General features: G+C 49.2%; 2 protein-coding genes across 3 annotated transcripts in view; one reads left to right on the top strand and one right to left on the bottom strand.

Annotated features, from left to right (window-relative positions):
- The first annotated feature begins 254 nt into the window (after positions 1-254).
- Positions 255-24,667, top strand: LOC136717204 (cytosolic phospholipase A2 zeta). 2 transcript variants are annotated; one of them, XM_066694701.1, is made up of 20 exons: positions 255-476; positions 1,874-1,946; positions 2,243-2,379; positions 2,680-2,811; positions 3,607-3,647; positions 3,940-3,982; positions 4,397-4,451; positions 4,676-4,830; positions 4,978-5,127; positions 5,363-5,397; positions 5,724-5,859; positions 15,155-15,291; positions 15,609-15,831; positions 15,996-16,113; positions 18,432-18,569; positions 19,280-19,387; positions 22,852-23,037; positions 23,272-23,438; positions 23,612-23,849; positions 23,940-24,667. In XM_066694701.1, the coding sequence occupies exons 1-20, from the start codon at positions 357-359 to the stop codon at positions 24,143-24,145; spliced, it is 2,598 nt and encodes an 865-aa protein (XP_066550798.1). In that variant the 5' UTR covers positions 255-356; the 3' UTR covers positions 24,146-24,667. The 2 variants fall into 2 exon arrangements, with proteins under 2 accessions (XP_066550798.1, XP_066550799.1); XM_066694702.1 differs by having other exon boundaries at positions 256-476; positions 23,666-23,849.
- Positions 24,662-25,583, bottom strand: part of sptbn5 (spectrin, beta, non-erythrocytic 5) — a 56,402-nt gene continuing 55,480 nt past the window's right edge. The window contains exon 72 of the mRNA XM_066694700.1: positions 24,662-25,522. Within this exon, the coding sequence (XP_066550797.1) occupies positions 25,368-25,522 (155 nt within the window). The 3' untranslated portion in view covers positions 24,662-25,367. The remainder of the gene's footprint in view (positions 25,523-25,583) is intronic.

Below are 25,583 nucleotides of genomic sequence, written 5' to 3'. Positions count from 1 at the left end.
TGGTTGTATTTACTTCAATGCCTCTTTTAAGTAGATTGTTTTGTAAAAATAAAGACTTAAATCCTACATTTCTGGGCCCACTGGTTAAAAGAGCCCGGGAAGGTGCTGCAGAGGTGGATGTAGGGGACCCTGACCCCACAGGCTGCAGCGCCTTTCAGCCTGACGTGCATAATCGAAAGTGAAAAGTCGGCGGCGCGTCGCAGCCGGTTGCTCCTGCGCTCAGACACACCTCGGATAAGTGGGCTTGGTTTATGCGCCTTCATTTTCCTAGAGGAGGGAGGACCCGGAGGTCCCCGCAGCCGCCGCATCCCGCACAGACGCACCGTCTCCCGCACACCCCGCACGGCGCAGTTGCCATGGCGACCCGGGCCGGGCTCCGCAGCCTGCCGGCGCGCGTGGTGCCGCTGTTCGCCGCCGCCGCCGCCCGCAAGCGGGACGAGAAACCGCACGACGCGGCGCCGCAGCCTGCCGCCTGGGTGAGAGTCAGCCCGCCGTGTCCCTCCCCCTCCTGCTCCTCCTCCACCTGCGCGCCGCATACCACACTGAGCTGCACCTCCAGCACCGCAAAGATACTGTCCTGCTGCTTGGCTGTCTTTTCTGAACCTCACCTCAGCAGAGACAACCTGTCCTTCCTGCCTGTCCTTCCTGTCTCAGTCCCTCCTCACAGTGTCTGTAACCATCTTAACCTCAGAGAGATTGTAGCCTGTGGAGTTCATATGAAGATCTCGGAGGCCCTTCTCATGATGCAATGGTGATAAGATCTTCAGGGCGACCAGAAAAGGGCCCGTTAAGCCTATATTAAGCAAGTCATTAACAAAGTCCTTCGTGCTGCACAGAATGTGAGAGTTCCTAATCATCACTGTGGATTAGGTGTTGTGACACCTCAACTGGGGGGCAGATTACACTGTCACCGAGCAGAACAGTAAGATAATGGTAATGTTGCTCAATTGCACTTAACAGACCCTGAGTGCCGTTTACAATATGAGCATCAATCAATGACCCATTTAACCCGAACTCACAGGGACCCTCCTGTCTGCCCACTGCCACGCTGTCCAGTGCCGAAGGGTATCGATGCAGCGTCAGGGGCCCCGTGTGCTCCTGTGGGGAGACGTGGATGGGGCACTCTGCGTCAGTCGTACATCGGGGGGGGGGGAGGTGGGGAGAGCAGGTTGGTGTGGGAAAGCTTTCTGTCTGTGCCTGAAGTTTTAGATCATTGTCACCCTCCATTGCACGCATTATGAAAGCATGACGAGAAACAATGTTTTCTTTGAGTATTATCTTTTAACAAGTTTTACGTTTGTAATATAGACCTAATTCCCCCACACGTGTTGGGATTTCAGTTGTAGGTGTGTGACCAGAAAGTTTTATTGTGCTTTTGCAGAACCATTTATAATATATTACACATTTTACACCAAAAAATAATTGTTTTAGCAAAATTGACACAATCATTAACGTAACCAAAGCTACGACACATGAAAGCCCAGAAAACGACCCACACAGTTATTGCGCCACAGGGCTACCCTTATCATATGACGCACACCAAGAAAAAAAAAATGTTATGCCCGGACAGATTCCTGCGATTGGTTTATTTATTACACTGACTTGGAGTAGCAGCCTGCACCTGAAAACTGGACTGGCCTCCTCGTGTTGCAACATGCCATTGATGGTTAATCATTACTAACCCCAGTAGAAAAGGCTGCCAGGTGTGTAACAAGAGGAAACATACTCTACACTTCCCATCAGCTTGTTCACAGTTCCTTTAATCTGTTGAGAACATTCTTAAACCCGTTCCTTTGAAGTTCTGCTACACGGACTGTGCTCGTTAACAATGCCCTTACAACAAAAGTGTTTTTTATCTTGTTCTCACCTTTAGAAAGAAGTGGATCCCTACTGGAATCTGTCTGTGAAAGTGCTCCATGCCAAGAACATTGCCAAGAGTGACATCTGTGAGTTTTTTATATATATATATATATATATATATATATATATATATATATATATATATATATATATATATATATATATAGCGCAGTGATTGATCTATTTTATATGTAATGATAAAGCTGTATATTTCGCTTCAGCATCAAGCTTTGTGTTGAGAAAATGGCCTTTGTTTCAGTGAGGCTGCTGATGTAAATGATATCACACGGTTTGTTCTTTCCCGAATTGTGGGAGAATTACTGCGATCTCCTCTCCCTCGGCCGGGGGGTCCCGACTCACCGGTGCTGTGTTTTTCGTTCAGTGTCCCAGTCGGATTGCTACGTCACCCTCCGACTCCCCACCGCCTCGGCCAAGACCCACCGCACCAAGACGGTGAACGACTCCAGCTCGCCCGTGTGGAACGAGACCTTCCACTACCGGATCCACAGCCGTGTGAAGGTGAATTGGAGTCCCTGCTATGCCAGAGATCGCTGTGTGTGTGTCTTTACAACATACAGACCTGAATGAAGAGAGGGCATTCTTCTCAGGGTTGTGGATGTTCTACAGAGTCCTAGGACCCCGACAAGAACAGGGAGGTGTGGTCATACCTCAGAGCCAAGAAGGGCTCTGCATGCTTCACCCTTTCTGTCTTTGCCACTCAAAAACCATGTGTGTGATATCAGGGTGATTGAGAATGGCTGGTCTCGGGGGGCCTTTTCCCTCTCAGACACTTTCTCACCTGTCTCCCTTTCCCTCCAGAATATTCTAGAGCTCAACATTTACGACGAAGACACAGTGTCCTGCGATGACCGGGTCTCCAAAGTGCTATTTGACATCGACAACCTGTCCCCTGGAAAGACGGAGAGGAAGGTCTTCTTGTTGGACCCTCAGGTGACCGTTTCGAGCTGTCAATGCGTCACACGTTTGTTTAACCACCACAACCGATTAAAACACGGCCGCTGTATTACCTTGTACTCCGCGAAAGCAAACGTTGGCAAGAGTTGGCACAGACGAGGCTGCCTCCATGCTTTAAGGAGATCAATGGAATTAGCTTCATCGTTATTGAAAACCGTGAAATGAAAACACTCGTCGGCAGATTTGGGAGCCGCAGTTTGTGTTCCCTTGTCATCGGGCAAAAATGCACGGTTACATAACAGCATGTGCCGAGTGCTTTTGAAAATGAATCATTATTGCCACTTAAACTATTTAAACGTGACATACAAAGAAAGGACCGGGACAGAATACTTACCGAATGAATGAATTGTGCTTAATTGAGAGTGGGAATAAGGTCCGTATTGCGCTCATTGTGGGCGTAATCTCCTTTTTCCCAACCCCTGTCCAGACCTGAAATTCAAATACTGTATTGCAACAAATTGCTTTCTGTTCAGCTAGTTGAACGCTAATTCCCAGGGTGGGGGGGAGGGGAGAGTTATTCAAAAACAGAACGGACACAGTGACCACGGCCTCGATGGGTCCTTGTGAGTTGAGCGTCATGTCCTTCCGCGTGACTTTGGGGACAGAGACCGTCCCATCAGTCTTCTAATTGTGGATAACCCCTGGAAGGAAATGTCCGAGTCTTAACCCATGCAAGCGTGATTACCTGAAGAATCCGAACTCACGGTCCCCCCCAATGCCTCGGGCTGTGCACCCCCACGTTGAGGTCATGTCTTGGGTTGTGTGTTTCAGACTCGGGACGAGCTGTGGGTGGAGTTCGCGATGGAGGAGAGGTGAGCGAGAGCGAGGGGGAAAAGCCAGGTTTAAGGTCAAGCAAATATATGGTCATATATTTTTTTAAAGTCATGTCCAGAAAAGTGTTTTTGTGTATCAATTTGTATATAAATGTATCGCATGTCTTTGGTAATTCTAATCTCCAGTCCAGACCTAGATATTCTTAGATGTTTCCCTTCAAGTTACAACCCCCAGATCTGAGGCCTTCTGAATGTGTTCAAGGCCCTTCTTCTGAAAGACAACATGGCATGTAATTGTTTTTTTTTTTTCTTTTTCCTTCCTCCCCCTCAGCAATGATCCTCCTGGACAGTACATCACCAACGGGGTCCTGGTGGTAAGTGTTATGAATTCCCCGTCTCTCTGAACAGCAGCCCCTCCGAGAAATACGCATTCACAGCAAGAGTAGGAGCACAGGAGCAGGGATACCTCTGAGCGATCTCTCTCTCTCTGTTGATTGTGCCCACATTGTAAACAAGATCCTAGTTCAATGTTCAGCGGGTTCACAAATGGAATGCTTTGCAGGTGTTCGAAAGGTGAAATTTGAACTGCGGTTATAGATAAGGAGATGCACATGACTGACGATTTTGAGTATTACCAGTTATCAGCCGAAGAGGCAGAAGAATGTCTCCTGTGTGCGTTTCAACACACACGTGACCAGGAGCTCTCATGCCTGGGAAAGATGAGGAAATGGCCGGGATGCCCTGACAGAAAATGTTTTAGACATGTTGAGAGTTACGTGTTGTTGCAGGCCGGCCCATTTGCCCGACTGGAGGTCAAGGTGAAGGAGAAGGAGACCAAACATGGTGAGTGAAACCAAAAACACAGGCCCGCTGTATACATTAAGAAAAGGTACATCTTAAAAAATATTGTACTGAAATATTTTACCTCGGTATGATCTTAAGATGCCATCGCAGCCAACTGTTAGCAGGCTACGACTAACGTGGCAGGTCTCTCAGCCCCCCGTGTTCTGCTGGACACACAGTCGTTCAGGTTTGCCAATGCTCAGCCAGCATTATGTTTCCCACAGAAGACAAAAACCTGGTGCTGAAGCTGACCGGGGCGTACGAGGAGGAGCAGGTCGTGCCTGGCAAAGGCCCGGACGGTGCCTCCGCTGAGCCCCTCACCTTCTACATCAACGGGGACTTGGAAACCGAGCTGAAGGTCAAGCTCCGTTCAGTCAAGGTACGGGAACCGCCTGCATCTGTGCTCTCTGTCCCGTGGCCCCTGGTCTACTGGCTGTCCCTCTCCAACCTTTACAACTGCCTTCGCTGCATCACCTTGATATTTTATTATTTTGTATTCTTCTTTTAACCGGTGGTGTGACAACAGCATGAAGGAAAAAAAATGGAAAGCATTAACAAAGAAGAAGAAACAGAAGTAGCAGAAGAAGAAGAACAAGTGGAAGGAGAAGTCATACCTTCAGCACTGAAGTTTCTTCCCGCTGGACAGGAAGTGGTGCTCTCGGTTCCCGTGGGACAGGTAGGGCTCGGCTGACTCTGACTCACTTCTGAAATGTGCTCCTCTCTCTCACCCACTCCAGCCAGGTCAGACTCTGAGACCACTCTGTGGTGCATTTCTCCCTCTGACTCCTATGACGGATAGAAATGATCATCACGATTGGAATTGTGATCCTTACTAATTATATTCTCTGCCCGTTCACCATCGTTGATGTCTGAGCTTTCAGTCTTTCACTGTCTGTTCTTCCTCCCTTTAGGAAGACGTTGACCTCCAGCTGAAGACGACAGATTGGTAATTGTAAAAACATCTTTTTGCTTGTAGATGTATCTATCAAATGTAATAAGTCAAGGAGGATCAATGACACTCTTGTCCACTTGGCTGCAGGTAAAATCTGATTTATTCAATTGGCTTGAATCGGATAGTTGTGTGGTAGATTTTAAGCATTGTTGTACATTTGTATAATTATTGCTCTCTGTTCACTGTAGGGGTTGAATTTGACTAAAATAGTTATCTTTATTCGGTCTTACCTAAAATCAGCAGCATGAATTACCAGCATATCAGATCAGTGCTGACTCGGTGCTCAGGGCTTGTTTGTGTCCCTGTCTCTCCATGTGCAGCTCGAAGGAACTCGACGTGCGCCTGAGCTTTGACATCCCGGAGGAAGAGAAGGAATTCGTGGAGAGGAGGCGGCGGCTGGTGACTCCGGCCTTGCAGAGGGCGCTGCAGCTGAGCCAGGCACCCAAGCCCCAGGAGGTAGGAATTGGCCTCGGACACACGTGTAAACACACATGTACCTGGCAATACAATGCATAATTCCAAAGATAAGTATCTGATGCAACCCTAGATAGGACTGTAATCTGCAGTTGATCATAGTCCTTTGGTGGTATACCATGTACTCGACCATGGGTCTTCCCCATGCTGTATTCTATGAGGTGCCGTTAGGGACATGATTCACCCTGTGGTACATAGTATGTAGTGTATGCATCTCAGTATAGGCTGAGACTTGTGTACAGTGTGCATCTCAGTATGTAGTGTGTGCATGCGTCTCAGTATATATAGTGTGTTTGTGCACACATGCGTGCCGTGGTGTGCGCGCGCGCCTCACTGCGCGCCGTGGTGTGCGCGCGCGCCTCACTGCGCGCCGTCGTGTGTGTGCGCGCGCCTCACTGCGCGCCGTCGTGTGTGTGCGCGCGCCTCACTGCGCGCCGTCGTGTGTGTGCGCGCGCCTCACTGCGCGCCGTCGTGTGTGCGCGCGCCTCACTGCGCGCCGTCGTGTGTGTGCGCGCGCCTCACTGCGCGCCGTCGTGTGTGCGCGCGCCTCACTGCGCGCCGTCGTGTGTGCGCGCGCCTCACTGCGCGCCGTCGTGTGCGCGCGCCTCACTGCGCGCCGTCGTGTGCGCGCGCCTCACTGCGCGCCATCGTGTGTGCGCGCGCCTCACTGCGTGCCGTCGTGTGTGCGTGCGTCTCTGTATTCGTGCCATAGTGTGTGCGTCTCAGTACATAATGAGTGTGTCTCAGTATTCGTTCTGTAGTGTGTGCATGCGTGCCGTCGTGTGTGCGTTTCAGTAAATACAGTGTGTACGTGCTTCTTAATATGCATAGAGCGCACATCTCGGTACATAGTGTGTCTCCCTATACGTTCTGTAGTGTGTGCGTGCGTCTCTGTATTCGTGCCATAGTGTGTGAGTCTCAGTACATAATGAGTGTCTCAGTATTCGTTCTGTAGTGTGTGCATGCGCGCGCCTCACTGCGTGCCGTCGTGTGTGCGCGCGCCTCACTGCGTGCCGTCGTGTGTGCGCGCGCCTCACTGCGTGCCGTCGTGTGTGCGCGCGCCTCAGTATTCGTTCTGTAGTGTGTGTGTGCGTCTCAGTATTCGTTCTGTAGTGTGTGCGTTTCAGTAAATACAGTGTGTAAGTGCTTCTTAATATGCATAGAGCGCACATCTCGGTACATAGTGTGTCTCCCTATACGTTCTGTAGTGTGTGCGTGCGTCTCTGTATTCGTGCCATAGTGTGTGCGTCTCAGTACATAATGAGTGTGTCTCAGTATTCGTTCAGTAGTGTGTGCATGCGCGCGCCTCACTGCGTGCCGTCGTGTGTGCGCGCGCCTCACTGCGTGCCGTCGTGTGTGCGCGCGCCTCACTGCGTGCCGTCGTGTGTGCGCGCGCCTCAGTATTCGTTCTGTAGTGTGTGCGTTTCAGTTAATACAGTGTGTAAGTGCTTCTTAGTATGCATAGTGCGCACATCTCGGTACATAGTGTGTGTCTCCGTGTACGTTCTGTAGTGTGTGCGTGCATCTCTGTATTCGTGCCATAGTGTGTGCGTCTCAGTACATAATGAGTGTCTCAGTATTCGTTCTGTAGTGTGTGCATGCGTGCGCCTCACTGCGTGCCGTCGTGTGTGCTCGAGCCTCACTGCGTGCCGTCGTGTGTGCGCGCGCCTCACTGCGTGCCGTCGTGTGTGCGCGCGCCTCACTGCGTGCCGTCGTGTGTGCGCGCGCCTCACTGCGTGCCGTCGTGTGTGCGCGCGCCTCACTGCGTGCCGTCGTGTGTGCGCGCGCCTCACTGCGTGCCGTCGTGTGTGCGCGCGCCTCACTGCGTGCCGTCGTGTGTGCGTGCGTCTCTGTATTCGTGCCATAGTGTGTGTGTCTCAGTACATAATGAGTGCGTCTCAGTATTCGTTCTGTAGTGTGTGCATGCGTGCCATAGTGTGTGTGTCTCAGTACATAATGAGTGCGTCTCAGTATTCGTTCTGTAGTGTGTGCGTTTCAGTAAATACAGTGTGTACGTGCTTCTTAATATGCATAGAGCGCACATCTCGGTACATAGTGTGTGTCTCCCTATACGTTCTGTAGTGTGTGCGTGCGTCTCTGTATTCGTGCCATAGTGTGTGCGTCTCAGTACATAATGGGTGTGTCTCAGTATTCGTTCAGTAGTGTGTGCATGCGTGCGCCTCACTGCGTGCCGTGGTGTGTGCGCGCGCCTCACTGCGTGCCGTCGTGTGTGCGCGCGCCTCACTGCGTGCCGTCGTGTGTGCGCGCGCCTCACTGCGTGCCGTCGTGTGTGCGCGCGCCTCACTGCGTGCCGTCGTGTGTGCGCGCGCCTCTGTATTCGTGCCATAGTGTGCGTGTCTCAGTATTCGTTCTGTAGTGTGTGCATGCGTGCCATAGTGTGTGTGTCTCAGTACATAATGTGTGTCTCAGTATTCGTTCTGTAGTGTGTGTGTGCGTCTCAGTATTCGTTCTGTAGTGTGCGCGTTTCAGTAAATACAGTGTGTACGTGCTTCTTAATATGCATAGAGGGCACATCTTGGTACATAGTGTGTGTCTCCCTATACGTTCTGTAGTGTGTGCGTGCGTCTCTGTATTCGTGCCATAGTGTGTGCGTCTCAGTACATAATGGGTGTGTCTCAGTATTCGTTCAGTAGTGTGTGCATGCGCGCGCCTCACTGCGTGCCGTCGTGTGTGCGCGCGCCTCACTGCGTGCCGTCGTGTGTGCGCGCGCCTCACTGCGTGCCGTCGTGTGTGCGCGCGCCTCAGTATTCGTTCTGTAGTGTTTGCGTTTCAGTTAATACAGTGTGTAAGTGCTTCTTAGTATGCATAGTGCGCACATCTCGGTACATAGTGTGTGTCTCCGTGTACGTTCTGTAGTGTGTGCGTGCATCTCTGTATTCGTGCCATAGTGTGTGCGTCTCAGTACATAATGAGTGTCTAAGTATTCGTTCTGTATTGTGTGCATGAGTGCCATAGTGTGTGTGTGTCAGTACATAATGAGTGTGTCTCAGTATTCGTTCTGTAGTGTGTGCATGCGCGCGCCTCACTGCGTGCCGTCGTGTGTGCGCGCGCCTCACTGCGTGCCGTGGTGTGTGCGCGCGCCTCACTGCGTGCCGTGGTGTGTGCGCGCGCCTCACTGCGTGCCGTGGTGTGTGCGCGCGCCTCACTGCGTGCCGTGGTGTGTGCGCGCGCCTCACTGCGTGCCGTGGTGTGTGCGCGCGCCTCACTGCGTGCCGTGGTGTGTGCGCGCGCCTCACTGCGTGCCGTCGTGTGTGCGCGCGCCTCACTGCGTGCCGTCGTGTGTGCGCGCGCCTCACTGCGTGCCGTCGTGTGTGCGCGCGCCTCACTGCGTGCCGTCGTGTGTGCGCGCGCCTCACTGCGTGCCGTCGTGTGTGCGCGCGCCTCACTGCGTGCCGTCGTGTGTGCGCGCGCCTCACTGCGTGCCGTCGTGTGTGCGCGCGCCTCACTGCGTGCCGTCGTGTGTGCGCGCGCCTCACTGCGTGCCGTCGTGTGTGCGCGCGCCTCACTGCGTGCCGTCGTGTGTGCGCGCGCCTCACTGCGTGCCGTCGTGTGTGCGCGCGCCTCACTGCGTGCCGTCGTGTGTGCGCGCGCCTCACTGCGTGCCGTCGTGTGTGCGCGCGCCTCACTGCGTGCCGTCGTGTGTGCGCGCGCCTCACTGCGTGCCGTCGTGTGTGCGCGCGCCTCACTGCGTGCCGTCGTGTGTGCGCGCGCCTCACTGCGTGCCGTCGTGTGTGCGCGCGCCTCACTGCGTGCCGTCGTGTGTGCGCGCGCCTCACTGCGTGCCGTCGTGTGTGCGCGCGCCTCTGTATTCGTGCCATAGTGTGCGTGTCTCAGTATTCGTTCTGTAGTGTGTGCATGCGTGCCATAGTGTGTGTGTCTCAGTACATAATGTGTGTCTCAGTATTCGTTCTGTAGTGTGTGTGTGCGTCTCAGTATTCGTTCTGTAGTGTGCGCGTTTCAGTAAATACAGTGTGTACGTGCTTCTTAATATGCATAGAGGGCACATCTTGGTACATAGTGTGTCTCCCTATACGTTCTGTAGTGTGTGCGTGCGTCTCTGTATTCGTGCCATAGTGTGTGCGTCTCAGTACATAATGGGTGTGTCTCAGTATTCGTTCTGTAGTGTGTGCATGCGTGCGCCTCACTGCGTGCCGTGGTGTGTGCGCGCGCCTCACTGCGTGCCGTCGTGTGTGCGCGCGCCTCACTGCGTGCCGTCGTGTGTGCGCGTGCCTCACTGCGTGCCGTCGTGTGTGCGCGCGCCTCAGTATTCGTTCTGTAGTGTGTGCGTTTCAGTTAACACAGTGTGTAAGTGCTTCTTAGTATGCATAGTGCGCACATCTCGGTACATAGTGTGTGTCTCCGTGTACGTTCTGTAGTGTGTGCGTGCATCTCTGTATTCGTGCCATAGTGTGTGCGTCTCAGTACATAATGAGTGTCTAAGTATTCGTTCTGTATTGTGTGCATGAGTGCCATAGTGTGTGTGTGTCTCAGTACATAATGAGTGTGTCTCAGTATTCGTTCTGTAGTGTGTGCATGCGTGCCATAGTGTGTGTGTCTCAGTACATAATGAGTGTGTCTCAGTATTCGTTCTGTAGTGTGTGCATGCGTGCGCCTCACTGCGTGCCGTCGTGTGTGCGCGCGCCTCACTGCGTGCCGTCGTGTGTGCGCGCGCCTCACTGCGTGCCGTCGTGTGTGCGCGCGCCTCTGTATTCGTGCCATAGTGTGCGTGTCTCAGTATTCGTTCTGTAGTGTGTGTGTGCGCGTCTCAGTATTCGTTCTGTAGTGTGCGCGTTTCAGTAAATACAGTGTGTACGTGCTTCTTAATATGCATAGAGGGCACATCTCGGTACATAGTGTGTCTCCCTATACGTTCTGTAGTGTGTGCGTGCGTCTCTGTATTCGTGCCATAGTGTGTGCGTCTCAGTACATAATGAGTGTCTAAGTATTCGTTCTGTATTGTGTGCATGAGTGCCATAGTGTGTGTGTGTCTCAGTACATAATGAGTGTGTCTCAGTATTCGTTCTGTAGTGTGTGCATGCGTGTGCCTCACTGCGTGCCGTCGTGTGTGCGCGCGCCTCACTGCGTGCCGTCGTGTGTGCGCGCGCCTCACTGCGTGCCGTCGTGTGTGCGCGCGCCTCACTGCGTGCCGTCGTGTGTGCGCGCGCCTCACTGCGTGCCGTCGTGTGTGCGCGCGCCTCACTGCGTGCCGTCGTGTGTGCGTGCGTCTCTGTATTCGTGCCGTCGTGTGTGTGTCTCGGTATTCGTTCTGTAGTGTGTGCATGCGTGCCATAGTGTGTGTGTCTCAGTACATAATGAGTGCGTCTCAGTATTCGTTCTGTAGTGTGTGTGTGCGTCTCAGTATTCGTTCTGTAGTGTGTGCGTTTCAGTAAATACAGTGTGTACGTGCTTCTTAATATGCATAGAGCGCACATCTCGGTACATAGTGTGTGTCTCCCTATACGTTCTGTAGTGTGTGCGTGCATCTCTGTATTCGTGCCATAGTGTGTGAGTCTCAGTACATAATGAGTGTGTCTCAGTATTCATTCAGTAGTGTGTGCATGCGCGCGCCTCACTGCGTGCCGTCGTGTGTGCGCGCGCCTCACTGCGTGCCGTCGTGTGTGCGCGCGCCTCACTGCGTGCCGTCGTGTGTGCGCGCGCCTCACTGCGTGCCTCACTGCGTGCCGTCGTGTGTGCGCGCGCCTCAGTATTCGTTCTGTAGTGTGTGCGTTTCAGTTAATACAGTGTGTAAGTGCTTCTTAGTATGCATAGTGCGCACATCTCGGTACATAGTGTGTGTGCGTGCATCTCTGTATTCGTGCCATAGTGTGTGCGTCTCAGTACATAATGAGTGTCTCAGTATTCGTTCTGTAGTGTGTGCATGCGTGCCGTCGTGTGTGCTTGCGTCTCACTTTGTTCTGTAGTGTGTGCGTGCGTCTCTGTATACGTGCCATAGTGTGTGTGTCTCGGTACATAATGAGTGTGTCTCAGTATTCGTTCTGTAGTGTGTGCATGCGTGCCGTCGTGTGTGCGTGCGTCTCACTTCGTTCTGTAGTGTGTGCGTGCGTCTCTGTATACGAGCCATAGTGTTTGTGTCTCGGTACATAATGAGTGTGTCTCAGTATTCGTTCTGTAGTGTGTGCATGCGTCTCACTTCGTTCTGTAGTGTGTGCGTGCGTCTCTGTATACGAGCCATAGTGTGTGTGTCTCAGTATTCGTTCTGTAGTGTGTGCATGCGTCTCAGTATTCGTTCTGTAGTGTGTGCGTTCCAGTAAATACAGTGTGTACGTGCTTCTTAGTATGCATAGTGCGCACATCTCGGTACATAGTGTGTGTCTCCGTATACGTTCTGTAGTGTGTGCGTGCGTCTCTGTATTCGTGCCATAGTGTGTGCGTCTCAGTACATAATGAGTGTGTCTCAGTATTCGTGCCATAGTGTGTGTGTCTCAGTACATAATGAGTGTGTCTCGGTATTCGTTCTGTAGTGTGTGCATGCGTGCCATAGTGTGTGTGTCTCAGTACATAATGAGTGCGTCTCAGTATTCGTTCTGTAGTGTGTGCATGCGTGCCATAGTGTGTGTGTCTCAGTACATAATGAATGTGTCTTGGTATTCGTTCTGTAGTGTGTGCATGCGTGCCATAGTGTGTGTGTCTCAGTACATAATGAGTGCGTCTCAGTATTCGTTCTGTAGTGTGTGCGTTTCAGTAAATACAGTGTGTACGTGCTTCTTAATATGCATAGAGCGCACATCTCGGTACATAGTGTGTGTCTCCCTATACGTTCTGTAGTGTGTGCGTGCGTGCCATAGTGTGTGTGTCTCAGTACATAATGAGTGTGTCTCAGTATTCGTTCTGTAGTGTGTGCATGCGTGCGCCTCACTGCGTGCCGTCGTGTGTGCGCGCGCCTCACTGCGTGCCGTCGTGTGTGCGCGCGCCTCACTGCGTGCCGTCGTGTGTGCGCGTGCCTCACTGCGTGCCGTCGTGTGTGCGCGCGCCTCAGTATTCGTTCTGTAGTGTGTGCGTTTCAGTTAATACAGTGTGTAAGTGCTTCTTAGTATGCATAGTGCGCACATCTCGGTACATAGTGTGTGTCTCCGTGTACGTTCTGTAGTGTGTGCGTGCATCTCTGTATTCGTGCCATAGTGTGTGCGTCTCAGTACATAATGAGTGTCTCAGTATTCGTTCTGTAGTGTGTGCATGCGTGCCGTCGTGTGTGCTTGCGTCTCACTTTGTTCTGTAGTGTGTGCGTGCGTCTCTGTATACGTGCCATAGTGTGTGTGTCTCGGTACATAATGAGTGTGTCTCAGTATTCGTTCTGTAGTGTGTGCATGCGTGCCGTCGTGTGTGCGTGCGTCTCACTTCGTTCTGTAGTGTGTGCGTGCGTCTCTGTATACGAGCCATAGTGTGTGTGTCTCGGTACATAATGAGTGTGTCTCAGTATTCGTTCTGTAGTGTGTGCATACGTGCCGTCGTGTGTGCGTGCGTCTCACTTCGTTCTGTAGTGTGTGCGTGTGTCTCTGTATACGAGCCATAGTGTGTGTGTCTCGGTACATAATGAGTGTGTCTCAGTATTCGTTCTGTAGTGTGTGCATGCGTCTCAGTATTCGTTCTGTAGTGTGTGCGTTCCAGTAAATACAGTGTGTACGTGCTTCTTAGTATGCATAGTGCGCACATCTCGGTACATAGTGTGTGTCTCCGTATACGTTCTGTAGTGTGTGCGTGCGTCTCTGTATTCGTGCCATAGTGTGTGCGTCTCAGTACATAATGAGTGTGTCTCAGTATTCGTTCTGTAGTGTGTGCATGCGTGTGCCTCACTGCGTGCCGCCGTGTACATGCGCGCGCCTCACTGCGTGCCGTCGTGTGTGCGCGCGCCTCACTGCGTGCCGTCGTGTGTGCGCGCGCCTCACTGCGTGCCGTCGTGTGTGCGCGCGCCTCACTGCGTGCCGTCGTGTGTGCGCGCGCCTCACTGCGTGCCGTCGTGTGTGCGTGCGTCTCTGTATTCGTGCCATAGTGTGTGTGTCTCAGTACATAATGAGTGTGTCTCAGTATTCGTTCTGTAGTGTGTGCATGCGTGCCATAGTGTGTGTGTCTCAGTACATATTGAGTGCGTCTCAGTATTCGTTCTGTAGTGTGTGTGTGCGTCTCAGTATTCGTTCTGTAGTGTGTGCGTTTCAGTAAATACAGTGTGTACGTGCTTCTTAATATGCATAGAGGGCACATCTTGGTACATAGTGTGTGTCTCCCTATACGTTCTGTAGTGTGTGCGTGCATCTCTGTATTCGTGCCATAGTGTGTGAGTCTCAGTACATAATGAGTGTGTCTCAGTATTCGTTCAGTAGTGTGTGCATGCGTGCGCCTCACTGCGTGCCGTCGTGTGTGCGCGCCTCACTGCGTGCCGTCGTGTGTGCGCGCGCCTCACTGCGTGCCGTCGTGTGTGCGCGCGCCTCACTGCGTGCCGTCGTGTGTGCGCGCGCCTCACTGCGTGCCGTCGTATGTGCGTTTCAGTTAATACAGTGTGTAAGTGCTTCTTAGTATGCATAGTGCGCACATCTTGGTACATAGTGTGTGTCTCCCTATACGTTCTGTAGTGTGTGCGTGCATCTCTGTATTCGTGCCATAGTGTGTGAGTCTCAGTACATAATGAGTGTGTCTCAGTATTCGTTCTGTAGTGTGTGCATGCGTGCCGTCGTGTGTGCGTGCGTCTCACTTTGTTCTGTAGTGTGTGCGTGCGTCTCTGTATACGTGCCATAGTGTGTGTGTCTCGGTACATAATGAGTGTGTCTCAGTATTCGTTCTGTAGTGTGTGCATGCGTCTCAGTATTCGTTCTGTAGTGTGTGCGTTCCAGTAAATACAGTGTGTACGTGCTTCTTAGTATGCATAGTGCGCACATCTCGGTACATAGTGTGTGTCTCCGTATACGTTCTGTAGTGTGTGCGTGCGTCTCTGTATTCGTGCCATAGTGTGTGCGTCTCAGTACATAATGAGTGTGTCTCAGTATTCGTTCTGTAGTGTGTGCATGCGTGCGCCTCACTGCGTGCCGCCGTGTGCATGCGCGCGCCTCACTGCGTGCCGTCGTGTGTGCGCGCGCGCGTCTCACTGCGTGCCGTAGTGTGTGCGCGTGTTACTATGTACTGTAGTGTGTGAGTCACAGTAGTTAGTGTAGTTTTTGTGTGCATCTCGGTATGGTGTATGTTCTACAGGGTGAATTATGTCCCTCACAGCGCCTCATCGTGTTGCTATGTGGTATTTGTTTCTCAGGTGCCGGTTGTGGCCGTGGTGGGATCGGGTGGCGGGACCCGGGCAATGACGGCCCTCCACGGCAGTCTGAAGGCTCTGCAGGCTCTGGGTCTGCTGGACACCGTGATGTACATGGCTGGGGTCTCGGGCTCCACATGGTGGGTCGCCACTGGGATTTCTCTCTTCTGTGACAAACTCTAGGGTTCATTCTTTCAATGCCTTCCACTTTGGATTTGTAGACTTGTTTTTTTTGCCGCACGTATTTCCCTTTGGACCTTATTTCTGTTGACCGTTACCAGAGCACATGATTTTATGGTCTTGAAAGCTGAATTTTACTAAAATCTGCTATTCCGCCCCCATCCCAGTGCGGGGAGAATTCCTCAGCTGCACAGAGAGAGACCCACAGCGGTCACACAGAGTCTAACAGGAGCCACAAGACATATTTATTGATGTTTAGGCTGTTCCTTTGTCCCAGGGCCATGTCTAACCTGTACTCGGACGCCGATTGGTCACAGCGAGACCTACAGGGACCAATTACGCGAGTCCAGGCTGAAACCTGCAAGAACCAGCATGGCGCCTTCTCCCCCGGGCAGCTGCAGTACTACTACCAGGAGGTGCAGAACCGCAGGCGCATGGGCCAGCTGGTGTCGGTCATCGACATGTGGGGGCTCATCATCGAGTACTACATCCACGGGCAGGTACAGCCTCCGAGCGTATTCAGCCCCCTTGTGTCCCCACTGAGCTAGGGAGGGAAGGAATTTAATTTGGGACAAACTCAAAGATAATAAGACTAGTTCGGTTTGAAAAATGAAGAGTGTATGCTATACAATTTTTGTGTATTTCTCTTTATCCCCAAATTCAGATGAATCCTAGGATGCTCTCTGACCAGCAGGAGGCGATAGTGGGGGGACAGAACCCCTATCCCATCTACACTGCTGTCAACATGAAGGACGGGATCCTGGGAAGCAGCGACACTGCAGGTAACTGGCATGCCGTTTGGCAAATTAAGAAATTTGTCAATTTGGCCATAGAGTATTAAATTCATCCAGGAATCTGTCAAGTCATTAATTTGTCCAATTTGTGTCAATTAATCTATAATTACATTGATCAGCTATGTAAGTAATGTGGCTATTAAACAGACAAACTTTCAGACAAACCAACAAACTGACCCAACTGTCAGTCATGCACTGTTTCAAACCCACTTCAGTCCGTCAGTCTTTCTAGCCAATAGGAGCAGACTCACATAGGCTAATATAAAATGGCTTCAGCCAATAATGGTGCAGTTTATTAGAAAGGGAGTTTCTCTCTCTCACCTCGATCTGCATTTTTCCCCTCATTAGAAAATCCGCGCTATGAATCCAAATCGCTGATGAGAAATGCATCAGGCTTTAAAATCGCACTTGCAGTCTTTACTCTGTGAGACAGAAGGACAAGCATCAATGGATTATATTTATTTCAAAACAGACTGGATCCTTGATCGTGGGGGCTGAGGTGGGCTTGACATTATATTGGGGGGGCTTCACTTTACAACTTTTTGGCTCACAAATGCATTTATTTATTTACTCTACACACTACACTCTAAAAGTTGAAAGCTCTTCATCGGTATTTAGAACCTTCAGGGTTCTTCGTGAGTTTATTTTCATTATGATCGTGGGTGATGTAAGATACGTTTAAGTTTCTTTAAGGATCCTTGTTTGCAAGGAACCTTGGTAACGGGTTCTAATTAAAACCTTTAAGGGTTCCTCCACATTATCAACCCCAGGAACCCTAAACGATTCTTATTACAGCCTTTACTTTTTTTCATACAGAAAGATTTGGGTTTTAAACTTTAGCTAATATTGCAGTGATTTGCGATCAGTAATTACTTTCAGTCAGATAATGTACATTATTTTTGTGCACATATTTAATAAAATAGACTATTTGGCTTTAGTATGTATTGTTTAAACAACACTAAACACGTTGCCTTGCCACTCGAACATGTATCTATTTAAATACAATTAAACCTAATCAAAATATATACAATTTGACAGTCTGTTAAAATGCCAAAACCATCGCCTCTTAACCAAACGAATTAACAAATAATACAAAAACACCAAGAACTTCCACCTTGGCATGTGTCATATAGATTATGCTAAAGGTAATTGTATTACGAGCAGTAAGTATTCAGCTGTCAGTGAGTCCTGCCGATTCCCCGTTATCATTCAAATATACAAATGTTTGGGTCAACACCACACAGTGCACTGTCCATAATAATACTATCATAAAATACAATGTTTGACCTTTGTGCTGGGGGGGCTGAGACACATTTTGGGGCAACTGTAACCCCCACTGTTCGATCCTCTGTGAAGTTATAGCCGTTCACAGAATTCAACTTTTATAATCTGTAGGTCATCTGAACATAAAGTGATGTTCAGAGAAGAGACAGGTCACTGTAACCAGTCAAATAATTATATTCACTCGATAATAAATGCTTTAGGTAAGTGTTTAGTACAGACACATGGAACAACACCCACCAGTTTAAAAAAAGGCTTTATACTGTTGAAATAAGTGACAAATGTTCTATATTTTACTAAGAAAGAAAAACAAAATAACACAAGTTTTAAAGTGTTACGCTGCATGTACAATATATAGTGATTAAACACTTATTTTACTCTATGGAAAGCTGTGGTTAAGCCGTGCCTATTCTAACAATTCATCTTCTCATAAACGAGCCTGTGTTAATGATGATGTTAATTTCCATATGGTTACACAGAGACACAAGAAACGCCCTTTCTAATAAAATGGCTTCAGCCAATAATGTTGCAATTTATGTGAGCCTGGAGTTTTATTGGTTAAAATAGGCGAGTCTGCTCCTATTGGCTAGAAGGACTGAAGTGGGTTTGGCACAGAGCATGATTGACAGTTGGTCTGTTCAGCTGGAAGTTCTTTGGTTTCTTAGGAAGTTTGTCTGTTTGCATTAATGATTAATGATCATCCACATTAATCCGTAATTACATTGATCAACTATGTAATTAATTGACACACAAATCAAACAAATGAATAAATTACTTGAGATTCCTAGATGAATTTACTACTTTATTGCCAATGAACTACCAAATTGACAGACGAACACTTTTGGCACAAATGGCGCTCCATAGGTAATAGCCATGGCATCATCCCTTTGCAGTTCAAATGAGATTGTTCCAGTGTTTTCTTGCGCTACAGTGTGTTATTGGTTGCATGTCAGCTATGGGTTCTTTAACAGGTTTTATGTGACCATCGACCACATGATTAACGCTGTCACATGACCCCTCCACAGAGTGGTGCGAGTTCACCCCCCACGAGGTTGGCTTCCCCAAGTATGGGGCGTTCATCCACACCCGGGACTTTGGGAGCGAGTTCTACATGGGCCACCTGATCAGGAAGAAACCCGAGACACGGCTCTCCTTCCTGCTGGGTGAGAGAGAGAGAGTGTACATCTGTGAACACTTTCCAGATGCACTGTAGGTTCACAGCGCTTCACTTTTTCCACATTTTGTTATGTTACAGCCTTATTCCAAAATGTAGAATTTTGAGGACAATTATGATTTTAATCCAAACAAACCCCATAATGACAACGTGAAAGAAGTTTGTTTTTCATTTTTAATACATTTGCAAAGATTTCAAACAAAAAAGCACATGTACATAAGTATTCACAGCCTTTGCTCAATACTTTGTTGTTTGTTATTTTTAATACATTTGCAAAGATTTCAAACAAACCCCATAATGACAACGTGAAAGACGTTTGTTTGTAGAATTTTGAGGAAAATAATGAATTTAATTCATTTTGGAATAAGGCTGTAACATAACAAAATGTGGAAAAAGTGAAGCGCTGTGAATACTTTCCGGATGCACTGTATACACGTGTGCACCAGCATTTCCTGCCTGGACACAGATTTGTGGGAGTGCGAAGCTTACTATGTTCATTATGATATCACTATTGTAACAAAGATACAAATGTAACTAAACTTCTACAGAGAATGGGATCCAAAGCTTAGATGCTTTTACTCATTCCTGCAGGGACCTGTGATAGAGAGTGTGTGTGTGGAGGCAATGTGTCATGCTATGTGCAGTCACACAAACTCTTGTAGTTCACGGTGGCTTCCTTGTGTCGTCTCCTTGCTGCAGGAATCTGGAGCAGCATTTTCTCCGTGAACCTGGCAAAGGCCTGGTCCACCCTGACTGGCTCTGTGCCCTCGTACCTGGAGTCGCTGGGAGAAGACGTGCGCAACAATGGTACGTGGCTTTGGCAGAGCGGCCATCTCAATAATTTCCACTCATTTAGATATTTGCAAATGGAAAAACGTATCTGTGTGTGTGTGTTCATATATACACTCACCTAAAGGATTATTAGGAACACCTGTTCAATTTCTCATTAATGCAATTATCTAAGCAACCAATCACATGGCAGTTGCTTCAATGCATTTAGGGGTGTGGTCCTGGTCAAGACAATCTCCTGAACTCCAAACTGAATGTCTGAATGGGAAAGAAAGGTGATTTAAGCAATTTTGAGCGTGGCATGGTTGTTGGTGCCAGACGGGCCGGTCTGAGTATTTCACAATCTGCTCAGTTACTGGGATTTTCACGCACAACCATTTCTAGGGTTTACAAAGAATGGTGTGAAAAGGGAAAAACATCCAGTATGCGGCAGTCCTGTGGGCGAAAATGCCTTGTTGATGCTAGAGGTCAGAGGAGAATGGGCCGACTGATTCAAGCTGATAGAAGAGCAACTTTGACTGAAATAACCACTCGTTACAACCGAGGTATGCAGCAAAGCATTTGTGAAGCCACAACACGTACAACCTTGAGGCGGATGGGCTACAACAGCAGAAGACCCCACCGGGTACCACTCATCTCCACTACAAATAGGAAAAAGAGGCTACAATTTGCACAAGCTCACCAAAATTGGACAGTTGAAGACTGGAAAAATGTTGCCTGGTCTGATGAGTCTCGATTTCTGTTGAGACATTCAGATGGTAGAGTCCGAATTTGGCGTAAACAGAATGAGAACATGGATCCATCATGCCTTGTTACCACTGTGCAGGCTGCTGGTGGTGGTGTAATGGTGTGGGGGATGTTTTCTTGGCACACTTTAGGCCCCTTAGTGCCAATTGGGCATCGTTGAAATGCCACGGCCTACCTGAGCATTGTTTGTGACCATGTCCATCCCTTTATGACCACCATGTACCCATCCTCTGATGGCTACTTCCAGCAGGATAATGCACCATGTCACAAAGGTCGAATCATTTCAAATTGGTTTCTTGAACATGACAATGAGTTCACTGTACTAAACTGGCCCCCACAGTCACCAGATCTCAACCCAATAGAGCATCTTTGGGATGTGGTGGAACGGGAGCTTCGTGCCCTGGATGTGCATCCCACAAATCTCCATCAACTGCAAGATGCTATCCTATCAATATGGGCCAACATTTCTAAAGAATGCTTTCAGCACCTTGTTGAATCAATGCCACGTAGAATTAAGGCAGTTCTGAAGGCGAAAGGGGGTCAAACACAGTATTAGTATGGTGTTCCTAATAATCCTTTAGGTGAGTGTATTATTCTGTGAAAACCATCAAAGCATGTACTTTGTTTGTTTACAGAATCCCCACAGTTCATTATTTCATTAGATGATGATAAAGGTCTGCAGAAGTAATGTGTGGGAGTGCGGAGTACGGAGAGAACTTAATTATAAGAGCTGGAGGCGCTTCTCAGGAAGATAAATATACTGCCGCCCTGGTCAGTGCTGCTGGTTGATTTTAATTCTCCTCCGCACACCGGCTGCCACCCACCTCCCTGGGCCGCAGGACTGGCCCCTCCGTGGCTTACTGACCGATCGATCCGTCTCTCCTCTCTCGTCTGTTTTTGCTCCACACGAAGCACACTTGTCTTCTGCTTTGCATGTGAATGTTTTTAGGAGGGCGTATTTATCTTTTACCTACAGTGAGGGGAAAAAAGTATTTGATCCCCTGCTGATTTTGTACGTTTGCCCACTGACAAAGAAATGATCAGTCTATAATTTTAATGGTAGGTGTATTTTAACAGTGAGAGACAGAATAACAACAACAAAATCCAGAAAAACACATTTCCCTCATTAACATACAAATCAATTTATAACTTTTTTGAAATAAGTATTTGACCCCTTCGACTTAATACTTGGTGGCAAAACCCTTGTTGGCAATCACAGAGGTCAGATGTGTGCAAACCTGGTGGCCAACTACAAGAAACATCTCAGGAGGGATTTTGTCCCACTCCTCTTTGCAGATCCTCTCCAAGTCATTAAGGTTTCAAGGCTGACGTTTGGCAACTCGAACCTTCAGCTCCCTCCACAGATTTTCTATGGGATTAAGGTCTGGAGACTGGCTAGGCCACTCCAGGACCTTACTGTGCCACTCCTTTGTTGCCTTAGCTGTGTGTTTTGGGTCATTGTCATGCTGGAATACCCATCCACGACCCATTTTCAATGCCCTGGCTGAGGGAAGGAGGTTCTCACCCAAGATTTGACGGTACATGGCCCGTCCATCGTCCCTTTGATGCGGTGCAGTTGTCCTGTCCCCTTAGCAGAAAAACACCCCCAAAGCATAATGTTTCCACCTCCATGTTTGACGGTGGGGATGGTGTTCTTGGGGTCATTCCTCCTCCTCCAAACACGGCAAGTTGAGTTGATGCCAAAGAGCTCGATTTTGGTCTTATCTGACCACAACACTTTCACCCAGTTCTCCTCTGAATCATTCAGATGTTCATTGGCAAACTTCAGACGGGCCTGTACATGTGCTTTCTTGAACAGGGGGGCCTTGCGGGCGCTGCAGGATTTCAGTCCTTCATGGTGTAGTGTGTTACCAATTGTTTTCTTGGTGACTATGGTCCCAGCTGCCTTGAGATCATTAACAAGATCCTCCCGTGTAGTTCTGGGCTGATTCCTCACCGTTCTCATGATCACTGAAACTCCACGAGGTGAGATCTTGCATGGAGCCCCAGACCGAGGGAGACTGACCGTTATTTTGTGTTTCTTCCATTTGCAAATAATCGCACCAACTGTTGTCACCTTCTCACCAAGCTGCTTGGCGATGGTCTTGTAGCCCATTCCAGCCTTGTGTAGGTCTACAATCTTGTCCCTGACATCCTTGGACAGCTCTTTGGTCTTGGCCATGGTGGAGAGTTTGGAATCTGATTGATTGATTGCTTCTGTGGACAGGTGTCTTTTATACAGGTAACGAGCTGAGATTAGGAGAGTCCCTTTAAGAGAGTGCTCCTAATCTCAGCTCGTTACCTGTATAAAAGACACCTGGGAGCCAGAAATCTTGCTGATTGATGAGGGAAATAAGTATTTGATCCCCTATTAACATGCAAATCAATGTATAACTTTGTTGAAATGCGTTTTTCTGGATTTTGTTGTTGTTATTCTGTCTCTCACTGTTAAAATACACCCACCATTAAAATTATAGACTGTATGTTTGCCCACTGACAAAGAAATGATCAGTGAGGGAAAAAAGTATTTGATCCTCTGCTGATTTTGTACATCTGTAAAAACATCTTCTGCAACACATTCTTATCTCATCATATAGTCTGTTACCGATACCGTGTGTTCAGTCATCAAACAGTCCCCTCACTGGGCTGCCCTGCACATAGTCACACACAGGACACATGTTGTTATGAGATGACGGTCTGCGTGTTAAAACCCTAACCCCCCCCCCCCCCCCAAGACGAGAAGGAGCCTTTTGAACCCTCCGCCCTCGACACCTACTTCATCACGCCGGTCAGCGACCTGGGCAAGATGCTGAAGGACTTCCTGACCGACCGGCCAATCATCGGCCAGAGCTACAACTTCCTAAGGGGGTTCAGCCTCCACTGGGACTACAGCGAGAACAGCGGCTTCACGGCCTGGAAAGGTAACCACCGGATGGGGGGCTTTTAATCATGACTCGCCTGTGGTGTCTGTCCATTCCTCATCACGACTAGGGCTGTGCTAACGGGCCGGACCGTCTCCCTGTGTTGTGGTCTTATTTAGCTTGTCTAAGGCATTTGAACGCACTCCAGCTTTCGAGTTTAAAGCTCAGTTCATCCCTGTGCCTCTGTCACTCCGTGTACTGAGCCCGGCTAACCCGTTTGTCTTTGTTGGGCAGAGACGCACCCTGATGCCTTCCCCAATGACCTGACGCCCTCGGACACCTGCCTGCACCTGGTGGACTCGGGATTTGCCATCAACACCGGCTTCCCTCCCTTGGTGAGGCCACACCGGGGCGTCAACGTCATCCTGTCCTTCAACTTCACCTGGGGGGACCAGTTCAAGGTAACTGAGGTGGACTAAGTGGGGCTGGACAGTGCAGGGGAAGGGTAGGGCTGAACGGAGGACATTGGCCAGGCAGAGACCCCTTTTACAGGAGATTAAATCACTCCGTCCTCTTCACAAAAGTGCTGCACAATCCCAGATGTGTCCCAAAGTGACACAGCTGTTTTGCACAGCTCTGGCTGTGTCTTTGTCTTCAGCCTTCTTGTCTCTGGGCTCGTCCCCTGCAGGACCTCAAGCTGACGGCGCAGTACTGCCGGGACCACAAACTGCCCTTCCCCCACATCGACTTCAGCAGCCTGGAGGGCCGCCCCCTGCAGGAGTGCTACGTGTTCAAGGACGATGACCCCCGAGTTCCCATCGTGCTTCACTTCCCTCTCACCAACACCTCCTTCAGGGAGTATCACGCACCAGGTAAGCTTATCCCGCCTGTGCTCTTTCTCCCGGTGCCCAGGGCGGGGTCAGGGGGTCCGAGCGCTGCCTACTCATCCCTCCTCGTTACAGGTGTGAAGCACGTGGGGGGCGAGGTGGACGTCTCCAGCCATGGCTCCCCCTACAGGACCTACAAAATGAGCTACAGCCCCGCGGAGTTTGCCCAGCTCGTCGACCTCGCCGCCTACAACGTGGCCAACAACAGGGAGGCCATTATCGAAGCACTGCGGGAGGCACTGGACCGGAAGAGGGCGGCACGTGGGGGAGCACAGCCGTAGCAGAGGACGCCGACACCCATTAGGGTGGAGCAGGACTGTGCAAAACACCTTAGTATTCCATACTCCAGACCCACATTAGCACTCGTCTTCAGCTACAGTTTTTGTAGAGTAGTGCTAATGAAGGTTTGTGAAACCAGCTGTTAAAATCCAGAGCAGGGCGCGTTTAGAAATGGCTCGGAGGGCAATAATGTTAAATAACAGCTGTTGTTTTAGGGAGGGTTTGATCGTTTACTAACTGTGAAATGGGAAATATTTCTATTTCAAATAGATTTTGATACATTTCTATTTGTCAACACATTATGATTTGCTTTAAATATGTAATGATTTAAAGGTTTACTCAAATCACGTGCCTAAAAATATTGAATTGTAGTCGATGGTACTGCTATCAGTGTATGTAAACATCCATTAATGTTCAGTCTGAGCAGATGTATGGCAATGTAGCAGATTATTAAAATCCTATACGATGAAATCCTGTCATTCCCCTGTCATAAATCACCAATAAACAATTCAGAGACCTTTTGATTTCTGCAGTTGGTTTATTTGTTTTTTAAATCTGATTCATGCCATATGTGTATATACAAATGAAATAAAAAATGAAAATACAGGTTACAGCGTTAATAGTCTCAGCAAGCGACTTCAATTTTTTCTTTCATTGTGGCTTAATAATATTGTCCAAGAAAGCGATACAATGTCTGGTCACTTTGCTATTGTAATGCTTCAGGTTTTGCAAAATAAATATGATGGCTGTAAAAGACTAAATCAGGAGGCATGATTCTAAATATAACCGTAATCCAAAATAGATTTACAAACAGTCCAACCCAGACGAACAACAACGATTGGGCTCGATTCAATTAGATGCTTGAAAACAGGTCCATCAAAGCACAAATCTCCGACTGTGCAGACACAAAACGCTCGCTCTCACACAATGCCCTGGTATTTGTTTAAGCTTAGAGGACACAACAATGTCATGAATACACGTACAAAATACCTCAATATATTTATAAATGTGATATTCCAGTTATACACATAAGACACGTGCTTGTTAAAATAACAGTTTTAGTTTTCACTGCGGATAGTAATTGAGGCACAAGCGAGGCGGGGGTGGTCAGAGTGCTGGGGGGAGCCGCTGACGGCCTTGGGGACGGTCCAGCTGCGGTCAAGTGGACTGGTTATGGTCCAGCTGCTCTCAGTGTTGGTCCTCATCCCCCCCCACCTGGACACATTACTTCTTGAAGAGCTTCTTGAAGACGTTCCTGTCTTTCTTCGGCTTGTCCTTGGAGGCGTTCTCTGCCAGCGGGACATCGGTGAGGGAGGAGGGGGCCCTGCTTGGGGGGAGGCTCCTGCGGTTTGTTCTCGAGTCCTGGGTCTGGGCTTCGGCTTGAAAAGGGAATAAATCAATAATCTAATATATTCAGTCACCGCAGGCGCTATATAAATC

Source organism: Amia ocellicauda, chromosome 21 (genome assembly GCF_036373705.1).
Source record: "Amia ocellicauda isolate fAmiCal2 chromosome 21, fAmiCal2.hap1, whole genome shotgun sequence".
Taxonomy (NCBI): domain Eukaryota; kingdom Metazoa; phylum Chordata; class Actinopteri; order Amiiformes; family Amiidae; genus Amia; species Amia ocellicauda.
This window is presented reverse-complemented; position numbering and strand designations above follow the sequence as displayed.

Coding starts and splice junctions, on each gene's coding strand:
- LOC136717204 (XM_066694701.1), top strand. CDS start 357: ATGGCGACCCGGGCCGGGCTCCGCAGCCTGCCGGCGCGCGTGGTGCCG. Junction 1,947..2,242: donor CATTGCCAAGAGTGACATCT/GTGAGTTTTTTA, acceptor TTTTTCGTTCAG/TGTCCCAGTCGGATTGCTAC. Junction 4,831..4,977: donor TCAAGCTCCGTTCAGTCAAG/GTACGGGAACCG, acceptor GTGTGACAACAG/CATGAAGGAAAAAAAATGGA.